We start from the raw sequence: 14,111 nt of genomic DNA, 5'->3' as shown, positions 1-14,111 counted from the left end.
GCCGAGAAATGAAGCGGCGCGGTTGAGCTGCCGCTGAAGTGCCACCGATCACTGCCTTTTCTCCCCCCCCCCCCCCCCGCTTCGACACTTGGGGCGGCAAAAAAGCCTGAGCCAGCCCAGCATGCCAGTATGTAAACCAGGAAGCCATCACAGGAGCTATCTGAGCAATGATGTAGACTGCCTGCTTGCTTCTGTTCCAGACCTTGCCTTACTGTGAACCTTAGACCTTGACTTGTCCCTGAGTCTGCTACTGGCTTCCTGTCTGCAACGTGGTGCCTGACCCTGACTTCCTGGTATCCTGACCCGGCTCGACTCTAGTACTCATCTTCTGACTGCAACTTGGCAGTTGACCAGTGCACACTAGCTGCCCCTGGCCAAGCCCTAACAGTTTGCTCAGACCACCTCTGGGCCCCCCACCCCAATACATTCCCCTCCACAGAGGATGAAAAGGGCAGGCCACCCTCCGACTAGAGGTCCCCAAGGGTCTGGGACCTGCAGGACCAAGTCACCTGCCTGCAAGCAGAGAACCTTGGACTACAGACCCAAGCTTCACAGTTTGCCACTTCAGCACAGACCCTGCATGAGCCATTAACCCGGTCACAGGCCCAGGTGATGCTGCTCGCTGCTGAAGAACAAACCCTGCATGAGCAGCTAGCATGCTCTCAGGGAGATGCAGCTATACTACATGCCCGAGCAGACCACCCATCACCTGAACCAGCATGAGCGATGCTTCTCCCTGAATGGTTTGACAGGGACCATCAGAAATTCTGCAGGTTCCTGAACCAATGTAGGCTGCTCTGTCTACTTTACCCCTGCACATACCCCACAGACCAAAGGTGGGGCTAGTAGTCAGCCTTCTCACCGGCAAAGCACTCAGCTGGGCTTCCCACTGGTTAGAGCAGAAAAGCCCAGGGCTCTCTGGCTGGAACACCTTTCTGCCAGTCTTCTCAACCATCTCCGATGTCCCATACCACATCCGTTCTGCAGACACTACCCTCCAGAAGCTTCGTCAAGGGCAAGGGACAGCCATCTCTTACACTGATCACTTCAGATGATGTTGAATGTAATGAGGCAGCCCAACTACACCAGTTCCAATAGGGACTCAGTGAAGATGTAAAAGATTAGCTAGCCCGTGTTGAAAACCCCACCCACCTAGAGCCCTGCACATCAACTCTTGGCTGCGAGAGCAGGAGGAGGAAAGAAAGGATGGCCCAATGCCCCGACATCTGTCTGCTACACCAAAGCCTGTAGAACTGAGTCCTGAACCCAAGCAGGTTGACCTGGATTGCCGACACCTGACCCCAGAGGAGAAAGCTCATTAATGGCCATTGAACCTCTGTTTTTACTGTGGAGCACCAGGATAAGTCCTTACCATCCGTCCAGCTCAGAACTTTATGCTCTGGAACGAACCACTCCTCAACTCTTGAGTAGAAGCTGACCCAGACACCATGGGGTCTCCCCATGTTTCCAGTGCCCCCTGCCACTGCAGTTGTGAGGGAGATGAGGCAGATTCCCCCACAACTGGCGATGATAGACTCTGGTGCTCAGTGGTACAAGTAGAAATCATTTCTTGTTGGTACACTGCGCTCATGGGAGGGACATAAAGGGGGGGACACATGACCTCAGCACGTGACCCCCCCCCCACATGACTCCTCCTCATCCCACCCCTAGCCCAGGGCCCCCTCGTGCTCCCCATCCCCTCCCTATGATCCACATGCCTCCCATGTTACCTCGGGGGGGTGGGGGGTGGGCTCTGTCCTCCTGCTGCTGTGCTGGAGATTTCTGCTGTACAGATCCCAGGCAGGAGTACTTAGGAAACACAGCTGTGTGGTGGGACTGGCGGGGGGGGGGGGTGTACAGTAGCACCAGAGGAGTGGCCGGCATAGGGCTTTCCGGAACCGCAGCAGAGAAAGGAGCAGAACATGGGGCCGCTGGACAGCCCCACGCTGGCAGCTCCTCTGGCGTGGCTGCTGTACCGCCCCCAGTCCCGTCCTCCATCAGGGCTCCTGTACAGACCCCAGGCAGGAGGACTCAGGAGATGCAGCTACATGGAAGGGCTGGGCTCCTCCTGTGTCTTTCTGGTACGTCTATACATTTTCACAGCTATAAATATCTTACTGGTACGGCGTACCATACCACCGTACTTGCATCATTGCTGCGAACTTTATAGACACTAACCCTCCAGATGCCTCTCCAGCCAAAACCCACAGTGGACCTGGTGGAGATGATTGGGTTGCTCCTATCATCAGCACTGATGACCCAAGAGACTGCCTCCCTAGAAGCTGTAGTGGAAGGGAACTGTGAAATAATGTACTCTGTGATCTCATTTTCTCAATAATTTTTGACACTCCTTGGTTAGAGCAACATGACCCATTTATCTCCTGGTGGTGGCAGAGCATTAGATTCCTCTCTGAATACTGTCACCAACCAACCCCCAGTGACCTGCACCCTGGGCCCCAGGGCTGGATGGAAGCCAGAGCCCAGATGACAGATCAGAACCCCAGCCTCCTTGACAAGTCCCAGGACTACCTGGAAACATGCAGATTCACTACACCCACAAAGGGATTATGATTGTCCAAATGACCTACAACCTGGGGCAAATGTGTCCTATGGACTGATATACACCATATAGCCAGGAAGATCTTGCAAAGGGCTTTGTTCTGCAATCTACTTCTCCCACAGGAGCACCAGTCCTCTTTGTGCAAAAAAAGGACGGGTTCGTACATCTCTGCATAGACTATTGTGCATTGAATCAGGTGACTATTCATAACTGGTACCCTCTTCCTCTCATCCTGGAATTGTTGGACTGCTTAAGGACTGCCAGGATTTTCACTAAATTAGATCTTTGAGGGATGTACAATCTAGTGTTCATAAGGCCCAGGGACGAATGGAAGATTGCTCTTTGTACCCAATACGGGCAGGCTGAATATCTAGTAATGCCATTTGGCTTAACCTATGCCCCCACGAAGTTTCAACATTTTGTAAATGATGTGATTAGGAACATCCTAGACCAATACCTGACCATAAGCCTTACTGATATACTGGTGTTTCTGAGAGCCCTGAGTAGCACTACCATCATGGCTGGTCCATCCTTTAGAGGCTATGGATGCATGATTTGTATGCCAAACTACAGAAGTGCACCTTCAACCAGTCCACCATTGAATTTTTGGATTACATTATTTTCCCAAAGGGTATTCAGATGGACCTGCACAACTGGACAACATCCTGGATCCCTTAAGAAATTCAGTGCTTCCTGGACTTTGCAAATTTGTATAAGCAATTCACCACCAATTTCTCTGAACAAATAGCTCCCCCACCCCCCGACTTCCATCCTTCATAAAGCTGTTTGATTCACTTGGTTGCCTGAAGCCCAGTGTGCTTTTGACCAGCCTTCACCATGGCCAAGAAAATGGCACACCCCGATCTGATTTGCCAATAGGCGCCAACTCCGTGGGTGCTCTGGGGCTGGAGCACCTATGGGGAAAAATTGGTGGGTGCTTAACACCCACCGGCAGCTGCCCACCCCGCCCCCTCCCGCCCCAGCTCACCTCTGCCTCTGCCTCCTCCCCTGGGCGCACCGCGTGCCCGCTTTTCCCCACTGGCTCCAAGTGCTTGCGCCGTGAAACAGCTGATTCGTGCGGCAAGCGCTGGGAGGGAGGGGGAACGTGGCGCACTCGGGGAACAGGCAGGGCCAGGGTGAGGATTTGGGGAAGGGGTCCAATAGGGGCAGGAAGGGGGTGAAGTTGGGGTGGGGATTTTGGGGAAGGGGTTGGAATGGGGGTGGGGCAGGGGCAGGGAAAGGGTGAAGTCGGGGCGGGGCCAACGGGTGCGAGCACTCACCGGCGCCGGGGAAAGTTGGCACCTATGGACTCGCCCATTTATAATGGAAGCAGATATGTCCAATGTGACAATCAGGGTGGTACTCCTGCAGCGATTTTGACCCCAGCATACCTTCTGCCCCCTTTCCATACCACTCTATGAAAACTCACCCCCCACAGAAATGAGTTATGAAATACTAGACAAGGAGCAACTCACAATCAAAACTGCTTTTGAAAAATGGCGTCACCACCTTTGAGGGAGCTCAGCACCCAGTACAGGTTATTTTACTGACCATAAGAATCTTGCGTACCTCTGCAAAGCCCAAGCTTTGACAGTTAAGGTGGGCTTTGTTCTTCCCTCGATTTGAGTTTACAATCACTTACCACCCAGGAAATTGAAATGGGAAAGCTGAGGTTCTATCACAAAAGGGGGAATACTACTGAGAAAGTGAAGAACTTACCTCTGAGCTCCCTACCTCCTCAAGCCTAGTAAGTTTGTCAATGCTGCAATTCATCAAGACCTGGTCTGCCTCAAAAAAAGACCCATTCACCCAAGGAACATAATCTACTCCCTTAGGGACTAAGATGCACAGCTCTGTGCAGGATGGGACAACATATTTTGAGAGCATATATGTTCCCCCCGGACACCCCTGACTGGAGGTGCTATGACTGTGGTACAGCATTCTGCTGGCAGATCATTTTGGCCACCTTAAGACCTCCGACATGGCTGCCCATTTTTTCTGGTGGCCCCACATACAGGCTGAAGTCCAAGCTTACATGGACTCCTGTGAGTGCTGTGCATGTACCAAAATGCCTGGGACTAGATCTTTTGGCACCTTAGTACCCCTAGAGACTCCAGCCAGGTCTTGGTCTGCCATCACCCTAGACTTCATTGAGGAACTATCAGTGTCTGATGGCCACACAGCAGGCTTCACAGTTGTAGACCATCTGACTAAAATGGCCTACTTCATCCCCTGCAACCATCTTTCCTTCGCTGAGACTACTGCCCAACTCCTGAGACCAATCACAGTTCATCTTCTCAGACTTCCAGACCACATAGTTTCAGACCAAGGCCCACAGTTTACTTCTTGCTTCTGGTGCAGAGTGCTCTGGCTACTGGATGTCTGCATAGCTACCTCCCCATATACCATCCCCAAACAGATGGGCAAACTGAAAGGGTGAACCAAGTACTAGAATACTTTAGATGTTTCATGAACCATCACCAGGATAACTGCTCCATGCTCCTGCCATATGCAGAGTTTTCATATAGCACTGCCAACTAGGCCTCTTCAGGTCAGAGCCCCTTCTTCTCAAATTATAGGTTCCACCCCCACATTCAGCTGGAGTTACCAGCAGCCTCCCCCCGGCCACCACTAATTGGGTCCAACAGATTCATCTTATCCAGAAGGAGCTCAAGAAGCATCTAGTGGTGAAGAAGGCTTACAGGACGCATGTACACTTTTTGACAACAGGGAGCTCTGGCATTCACAGTAGGCCAGAAGGTGTGGCTTGCTGCAAAAAATCTCCCGACCAGTCGACCCTCCTGAAAACTGGACCACCAGTTCCTGGGCCCCTTCCAGATATGACAACAGATCAACTTGGTTAGCTTTAAACTAAAGCTTCTCCAGTCCCCCAAAATACATCCAGTTTTTTATATTTCCATTCTGAAGCCCTATACTAATAATCCCTTCCCCAACCAAACCACACCACCACCAGTCAAAATCCAGGGTCACGAGTAGCTCAAAGTGCATGCCATCCCTGATTCCCAATAGACATGTGGCCACCTGTACTATCTTGTGGACTGGGAAGACTACGGTCCTGAAAAGCACACTGGAGAATGTGCCTCCCTTATCCATGCTCCAGGTGAGGGAGTTCCAAAGGACTCACCCCAACAAGTCTGGACCAGCACCACTCTGATGGGGAGCCTGAAGGGGGTGCGGCGGTTGATGTAAGCAACTGTCGGACTAGAACTTGAGTCCATGGAGGTTCCAGGATCTAACACTTTCACATTGCCACCAGGAGCTCAGACTGGGCTTTTGTGAGGGAACCCTCTGAAGCAAGACACTTCAGGATGTACCACCCAGCGAGACCTGGATGGCAGCCCTCTGATTGGCCTATGCCAGTGTATAAACCAGGAAGCCGTCACAGGGAGCTGTCTGAGCAATGATGCAGACCACCTGCTTGCTTCCACTCCAGACCTTGCCTTACTGTGACCCTTAGGCTTCATCTCTTGACTCATCCCCAACTTCACTATTTGCCTCCTCTCTAACTGTTGTCTGATCCTGACTTCCTGGTATCTTGACCTGGTTCAGCACTGACTCCGCTACTTGTCTCTTGACTCAAACTTGGTAAATGACCCTGCCCATGGCCTGGACCCGATCCTTTGCTCCAGCTTAGCACTCCTTGTAGATTTGTCAGTTTAGGAACATCTTTGTTTCCAGCGGACTATTAGCCTTTTAAAGCCAATAGATTTAGAGAAATACTGTTCACCCTGCCTGAACTGAAATCACTGAAGTCCTTTCCAACTGACCTCTCTTTTTTCCTTGAAATTAAGTGGATAATGCTGCCATAGTAGAATATAAGGAGTTACCATAAAACTAGCTATTTAATTACTAGTTTTCTACTAGTAATAAAATCAAAATCCAAACCTGGGCATCTTCAAACGTGTATCTCCCCGGATCTTGGACGTTTTGACTTGTTCTCTCATAGCTGTGAGAGTCCAGGTTGATAGGGCTTTGTGCCCCTGGAGCTAGAAACTCTTGCCAGATTTCCTCCACTCTGGTGGCTACATCCTGCAAAGGTTGTCTTTTGAGATCTTGGACAGCCAACCAAAACCTTTTACGGGAAGTAACAAAACAGAGAAGAAAGAGAAAAGAAAAAACTCAGAAATAATGTTGTGGATCAACCTTAGCAGAATCCTGAACCAGTGGGTCCTGGTCCTACACCTACTGGAGTCAATTGCAGAGTCTCCATTTATATACTTGACTAGGAGAGGTCCAACATGCTCTAGTTTACACCAATCCATTAAAACATTATGATGGGCGGAAAAGTAACTCTAGAATGTTTCATATTCAAAACGTGCCACTTCCCTGCATGTCTGACCGTATGCATACAAACAGTCTGTCACTATAAGCCCTGCAGGGTCCATACAGCTACAGGAGAATGGATAGTCAAGATCCAGAGTTTCAGAAGAAGGCCAAAGAATACAACTTGGTGAGCTTGGGCTATCACATGACACTTTAAAGAAATAATATTCCTTGCCCAACTCCCTAGCCAGTAGCAGGCCTTTCCTACACACCTGGACTTCTTACATGAGTGAGCTGAGTTTGCACCATTTTCTCTCTTGTTATGATCAGTATCATAATAATAGATTTGTCTCCTGCTCCTCCTTGTTGTTACAAACTCTCTCACCAGACTGAGGTACTTAATCCATCTGTGAAACCTGTGAGAGACAGCAGTGGGCTGTGCTACTTAGACCTTTTAAAGCCTCTTGCAGCTTGATTGGCTGACCATTCATGGTCTCCTCCTCTACAGCCCTAGCAACTGGCAAGAAAGAGTAGAGGCAACCAGCCAATTGAAATGAAGAACACTGCAAAGATCAACAATTGTGAGGGCCCATAATAAGCATGTACAGTTTATACGGATCATTACAATGAATATTTTTCATTCTCAAGGCAACTGATACTAGCTCATTGCTTAACCCATCTTCATTACAACCCTAAGATTGCAATCTGGTGTGGTCCTCTTTGGACATTATAATGCAGGACAGATACTATATAATGTGCAGGGTCAAACTGTATTTATAAAGCAGGTCCATGAAAGGCCTCAATCCTTAATCTGTAAAAACTTTCTTCTCAGGTTCTGACTGTAGGGGGACAGGGAATGAGGGAAAGTGTGTCAATTCATGGCTAAGACATGTAGAGTAAACAAGAAGCCCCTTAGCCAAATGGTCACACTAAAGGGAGCACAGCCCCCTGGAAAAGAAGCATAGCCCAAGTAGTCTCCCTCCAAACAGCTCACATTGGTCAAGCAAGAGCATACAGGGCTGGATTTCCAATTAGGCACAGTAGGCACATGCCTAGGGGCACCTTACCTCTCTAAAACTGGGTGCAACACAAAGGTCAGCTGTAGGCAGGAGAGGCACTGAAGATGCTGTGCCTAGAGGCGCATACAATGTAAATCTGGCCCTGAGTGCATAATGTAAACCTATGCAGGAAGTAGCACCCACACCAAGGCAGTTGGGAGTGTAGCAACAGAGAGGAGCCAGGGCTGAAATAAATAAATAGAAGGTCTGCTGGGTAACATTCAGCAGACACTGAGCAGGAAGTTAGAGGCATGGATTGCCATGGACAAAGGAAGGGCAGGGACAAGCCAACAACCGCATCAGCTTTCTCCTTCTGTTCTTGTCCTATCTGGCTATCATTGGGCGATGGTACTCAGAGGAGCCTGTCTAGGCATGACTTATTATCCTGAACTAATTCACATGAAATGACTGGCTGCCGTTGGTGACTATTTGCTGGGGCTTTTGCAGAATTTTGGTGCACATGGGGCCTAATCCTGTAACCCTGACTTACAATGAGTAATGCTTATATAGATTATTTTATATATATAGTTGCTATTTGCTCACACTCTACAGTATGGGAGTATGCTGACAGTGAAATGCACTGGGACCGCACCAAGGCCATTTAGTCAATGTTCTCGAAGTTGGATTTCAGCAATCAGTTTTATAAAATAGGGAGACATTTTTATTTTGGGTTGGCTGTGGTGTCCTATGTGTCCTTATTTCCTCTTGCTTCTTTTAAGATGTCCACTTAATTTGTAAGGGTGTCATGCCTATAGCCTATCTTTTCCCCTTAATGTTAAATGAGACTGCAGAAAGCTGCCCAAAAGGGAGTGTATCTGGGGTATGGAGCTGCAGGAAGGTGGTGTGCTAGGGGTAGGATGGAGCAGTGATGCATCAATTCTGAAGAGAGACTGCAGCAGCTGGTGTAACTTAGAGCAGTCTTTAGGCTGCTGAACTGACCCCTGGCTGGAGAAGCCACCTTCCTGCACCCTGATCTCTTTGGCTGAGGGTCTGGTCCTATATTTATAAACTTTATGCTTCCTTCCCTGTATTGTGTCTCCCTAGCCTCCACCTGGAAACTGCTCTCATTTCTGCATTTTAGCTCTGTGGGCAGGAAATGAGCATTTTTTTACATGTTTGTGAGGTCCCTAGCATGCTCGGGAGCACTTACAAATAAATAAATAAATGCTCCCTCCAGTGCACTGCGTGGGTGTAATGTGTGGGTATATTCTAGGATGAGAGTACAGAAAGGAGCAGGATTTTGATCCCAGTCTCCTGAATGGTTACGTACAATTTGCAACCCAGGCAAATGTGACATAAAAATTATTCTCACGGCTGAAGCAGAAAGAAGTTTTCTCTGTGCCCACAGTAAGTTCAGAAATAGAGTTTTTGTGCCCTCTGGTGGCCAAGAGAAGATTAGAGAAATGAATGTTGAATGTGAAGGCATTTCAACTTCAGTAAAGTTTCAGATTTTCATTACATCATTTGCAGTAAAGAGTGCAATCATCCCAGTAATAAATCTAACTGAAACTCGTAGTACAACTCAGACATCAGCATTGTCTTCTGTTCAGCCCTCCTGTAAATTCACCATAGTATGATTGCATTTTGGTGCAAATGCTAGGGCTGGTCAAAAAATTCGCATATAAACATTTTATTAAATAGAAAATTGGGCTTTCAATTAATTTCCGCTCCTCTCCCCATTTTTGATGTTTCATCGGAAAACCAAAAATCTATACTTTCAGTTTTTGGTCACAAATTTCCCATCCCGTCAACACATAGAAACACCCGCTTTAGTGTGCTGCAGACTTCGCATTTCAATTCTATTCAGATTTTTATATCATGCTTATCACCATAGTATCTAAGTGCCGTTGTACGTTGTATACAAAGGATGGATGTGCGGTCTACTTAGGTCTGTGGTCAGAGGTACAATTTCCCTTCCTCTTGGATAAGCTTGGTGTTTCCCATGATCCCTTTTAGCTCTCTTTCCAACTGACACTCTTTGAAGCTGGGAAAAATCTTCTGACTGGAGGATTGAACATCTCAGCAATCTGCTATACTTCTGTGAGCTCCAAAAAACCAAGAAAAGCAAATCAAATTGCAGAGCAAAGATGGTGACAGAAAGGTGAAAGAAAAGAGTGAGAGAAAGAAGAGTGAAATCAAAGGCAAGAAAAAGAAGAGACTTTCCTGCTCTAACATAAATAACAGTAAATAAATAGGTGATAGAGTTCAACCAAACCCAGGAGTGTAGTGGGCCCAATCCTGCAGTTCTTACCTGGGCAGTTTCCCACTCAAAGGACCAATTTTGCTCTCTATTACAGAGGAGTGCAGTAGCCCCACTGAAGTCAATGTAGTGAATCTGGATTTACACCAGTGTAGCTGAGAGCCGACGTTGGTCCAATTTGTTCCTTTCCTATCCATTGACACAGCTTAAACTCTCATCCAGGTTCTCATCCTCTTGTGTCTCAATTACTGCAACATCCTTTATTTTTTTTGGCTCGGAAAATACAGTCTTGCCCCTCCTCATATCCATTCAGAATGCTGCTGCAAAGATCATTTTCCTGGCCTGTCACTTTGACCAGGTCACCCCTGTCTTTGCATCCCTCCACTGGCTCCCTCTTTTCTATCACATCAAATATAAGCTCATTATCTTCACTGTCACAGAACTTCACAAGTAATCCCCACCTGCATATAATTTCTCATTCAGTATAGAATAGTTGACTCCCACCTCCAATCAGCCTGTGATGCCTGCCTCCACTGCCCACTTATTACATTTTCAAACACCTTGTTCTTTTTTCTATGCTGCCCTTCATGCTTGCAAGGATGTCTCTGAAAACATATAGAAAACTAATTCGTTATCCTCTTTCAAATCTCTCCTTAACTGTGCTATGTGGCTTGCTTACATAAAACTGGACAATGGTTAGACTGCTGGTGTACAGAGACCACTGCCAATCATGCTGACCAGTACTGTCATTGTTTCCTGCTACTCCCCATCAGTTTTTCTGTATCCATCTGTTGTCTTATACTTAGATTGTGAGCTGTCTGGGGCAGGGATTGTCTTTTTATTCTGTGTTTGTACAGCATCTAGCAGAATGGGGTCCCGGTGCATGACAGGGGCTCCTAGGCATTATGATAATAATAATAATAATAATAATAATAATAATAATGAAATGTAAAAATATTTCAAGGAATTAAATCAGCCAGCCAAGTGCACATTGCAGGAAACCTCTTTGGTTGCACTGCTAGTAACTTCTGAGTTTTCCAATATTCACCCATTTGTATCTGTCTTGTTGGCCACTCAGTAATATATGGGTTTATTCTCCCCTTGATGTGTGCATGTAACTCCTATCAACATTAATGAGGTTTGCATTTATGCCCCATTTGGAAGAATATGGCCCCATTGTGATCACCTCACACATCTGTTGATATCTGTTGGTTGCAGGGTCTTTAAAGAATGGCTGCAGATGGGAATTTTCTAGCAAGTATTCATCCTAAAGAAATTACCTACAACTTCTCAGACATTCATTAGTAAGTACAAGTATAAATTTTTGCTTGATTGTGTCTAGCACTGGCCTTCCCTCTGCCCTGCCACACAATTCCACACCACTGTTGATGCAAGAGCCTTCTACAATCCAATCTGTTTCTATTTTCCCTTGTGAATAGGTCTTCATTTTTCTCTCCTTGTGCTAGTTATTATCTAAGGCCTCAGTCAGCACGAGGATCTGCTAATATGGAACCCTGTGTTTGTGTGGAGTCCCGCTGGAGTCAAGAGTCTGTGTTAGTGGATCCCCATGTAGGGTCAGTTTTTGTGAAAGGCCTCCTTCCCTTTGGCAGGACATAGGCTTTACCTCAAGGTTAAAGAGAATACATAGGGGCATGAGGAGTGGCTAGCGGTGACAGAGAAAGGTAACAATTTGATTTCTAATTATGATACCCTCTGGATTCATTGGAGTAGGCTGAGTGCATGCACACCTGCCAGAGGCAAACCTTCTGCCCTTCATTAGTCCAAACAGGAATGCATTTCACTGAAGAAATCTGAGGAATGCACCATATTTAAATGGCAAAGATCTAACCAATGTTTCATAACGGCAGATTAATTGCCAGAACAAGAACACAAATGTACATAAGTGCAATGAAGATGTAGAAGTTCAATAGCCACTTAAAGGGGCTCGGGAAGGTTAAAGACCATTTTAAAATATTGCTTTGCTTGTGTTACAAATAACTTCTTAGATTATTAACAGTAAAAAAAAAGAAAATTGTATTTTTTTTTTTTTTACAGTTTATGCTGTTCATTTACCTTTTACATTTCTCATTTGACTCAGTTTCCCTATAGTTTAAAACAATTTTCCAGTGAATTTCACTTTTCTCATGCACTAACTCAGTGCTCTAATGTCTGCATTGTCCACCCAGTTCATTCATATTTCATTCTTAAAGTTAAAATAATTACACAAATGTGCCAGTGAAAGACACTGGGTCAGATTCTCAGCTGGTGTGAAGTGGAGTCGCCCCATTAATTTCAATACATTAATTTACACCTGATGAGAATTGGACCCTATTTAATCCTCTTTATATCTTCAGAACAGATATTGTGCTGGCAGCAGAAATGCAAGCTGCCCAATATTGCTCTACCAAAGTGCTCTAACTCTCCTCTAGAGGGACTGCTTCTTAGGGAGAAAGAGTGATTCAACTCAGCTGTTGGCCGCTATATTGAGATTGCCAACAAGAGTAACATTTGATAGCCACTGTGATGATGTAATTTGGAATGTGCATGTCTGTCTATTTTTACTGGACTACATAGGATCTGCGGCATTCAACATTCAATTCTTGAAGCTTTAGAAACACAAAATTAAGCCATAGAAACATACAGGAATTGGAAGCTGTCTTTAATCTTCAAATGAAGCTATATTCTCACCGCAACTCTTACCCTTACCCTCCTGTGCTAAGGTATTTCACTTCAGCTGGTAAATGAGGTCACCACCCACTTTCTGTAGTAGCACCCGGCCCAGGGAATTTCAGCTTTTAATTTCCTGACTTTTAGTCACTACATACCTTATTTTTTGTGGCTTAAATTTCCCATTATGCACTGGTGTTAACTATAAAGAAGATACTGTAGGGCAATTTATGGTGATTTTGCATATTCAAGGATTGCCTGACTTGGCTCTGTATTAGATATATTACACAGAACATAAACAATTCTTTAAATTAGTTTTTGGACTGCATCCCTCCCATGAACTGCATTTCCATCATGCATACCCACGGGGAACTCTTTAATGAGATTAAAAGTTGTTGACAATGGGATAGTTTGACTCTTGTTAAAGAATAGGTTTTGTTTCTGCTATTCTTTATAAAAATTATTGACTGATAGTGCATTGTGGGGAGTTTGTCACATCACATTTCATGTTCTATGAATTACTTAATCTATTTAAATTAAGGAAAGTTTAGAAATTTGTTTTGCTAAAATCGCACTAAACTATGATGTCCCTTTTCAGCCTGTCTATTCCTCTGATTGCAGATATGTATAAGGTGAGTGAAAACATGGACTCTCCCCTTTCTAACTGCTCTAGTTTTCTCTTCCCTGCTGCATTCATTTGGTGATGCCACAGTTCCAGATGTGGCAAACCAAACTCAGTTTAACTTCAGGTGCTCACTGTAGGCGCAAAGCATGATGAATTTGATCCTGAACTTCATCAGAAATGACGACAAATCAGGACACAATATCACTGCCTTACACCACTATGCAACCTTAATTTGACCCCCCTTTTCTGGATGTGTGATGATATTCTCTAATTGCATCATCACATATTACTTCTTCCATAGAACCCCTGGACTACTTATTGTATATAAACCAATATATATGTTAAGTATCAGAGGGTAGCCATGTTAGTCTGGATCTGTAAAAAGCAACAGAGAGTCCTGTGGCACCTTTAAGACTAACAGATGTATGTTCTGATTCATCACAGTGTTCAACCTTTGCAAGCTGCAGGTTTATTATTGACACACTGACACACCTGTGGCAAAGGTGGCTTTGGTCATGATTATCTACATTTTTTCGTAAACACACCACTTGTATAAACTTCTATAACATTTACAGTGCATAGGCTGTGGGCCAAATCCTGTAACTCTCACTCAGTCTTTACTCCTATGACTTCAATGAGCGGTTTTGCCTGAGTAAGGAGTTCAGGATTTGGCCCAGTACATGGGTGTGAACCTGTGCATACAGCTCAAGTGGAGGG

At 45.9% G+C, this 14,111-nt stretch overlaps 1 protein-coding gene across 8 annotated transcripts in view; it reads right to left on the bottom strand.

The window, feature by feature from the left end:
* Positions 1 to 14,111, bottom strand: part of RGS6 (regulator of G protein signaling 6) — a 536,757-nt gene that overhangs the window by 71,385 nt on the left and 451,261 nt on the right. For all 8 annotated transcript variants that reach the window (XM_065595309.1, XM_065595306.1, XM_042849401.2 and 5 more), the window contains one exon: positions 6,467 to 6,653. In XM_065595309.1, the coding sequence (XP_065451381.1) occupies positions 6,467 to 6,653 (187 nt within the window). The remainder of the gene's footprint in view (positions 1 to 6,466; positions 6,654 to 14,111) is intronic.

The sequence above is a fragment of the Chrysemys picta genome, chromosome 4, assembly GCF_011386835.1.
Source record: "Chrysemys picta bellii isolate R12L10 chromosome 4, ASM1138683v2, whole genome shotgun sequence".
NCBI lineage: Eukaryota > Metazoa > Chordata > Testudines > Emydidae > Chrysemys > Chrysemys picta.
This window is presented reverse-complemented; position numbering and strand designations above follow the sequence as displayed.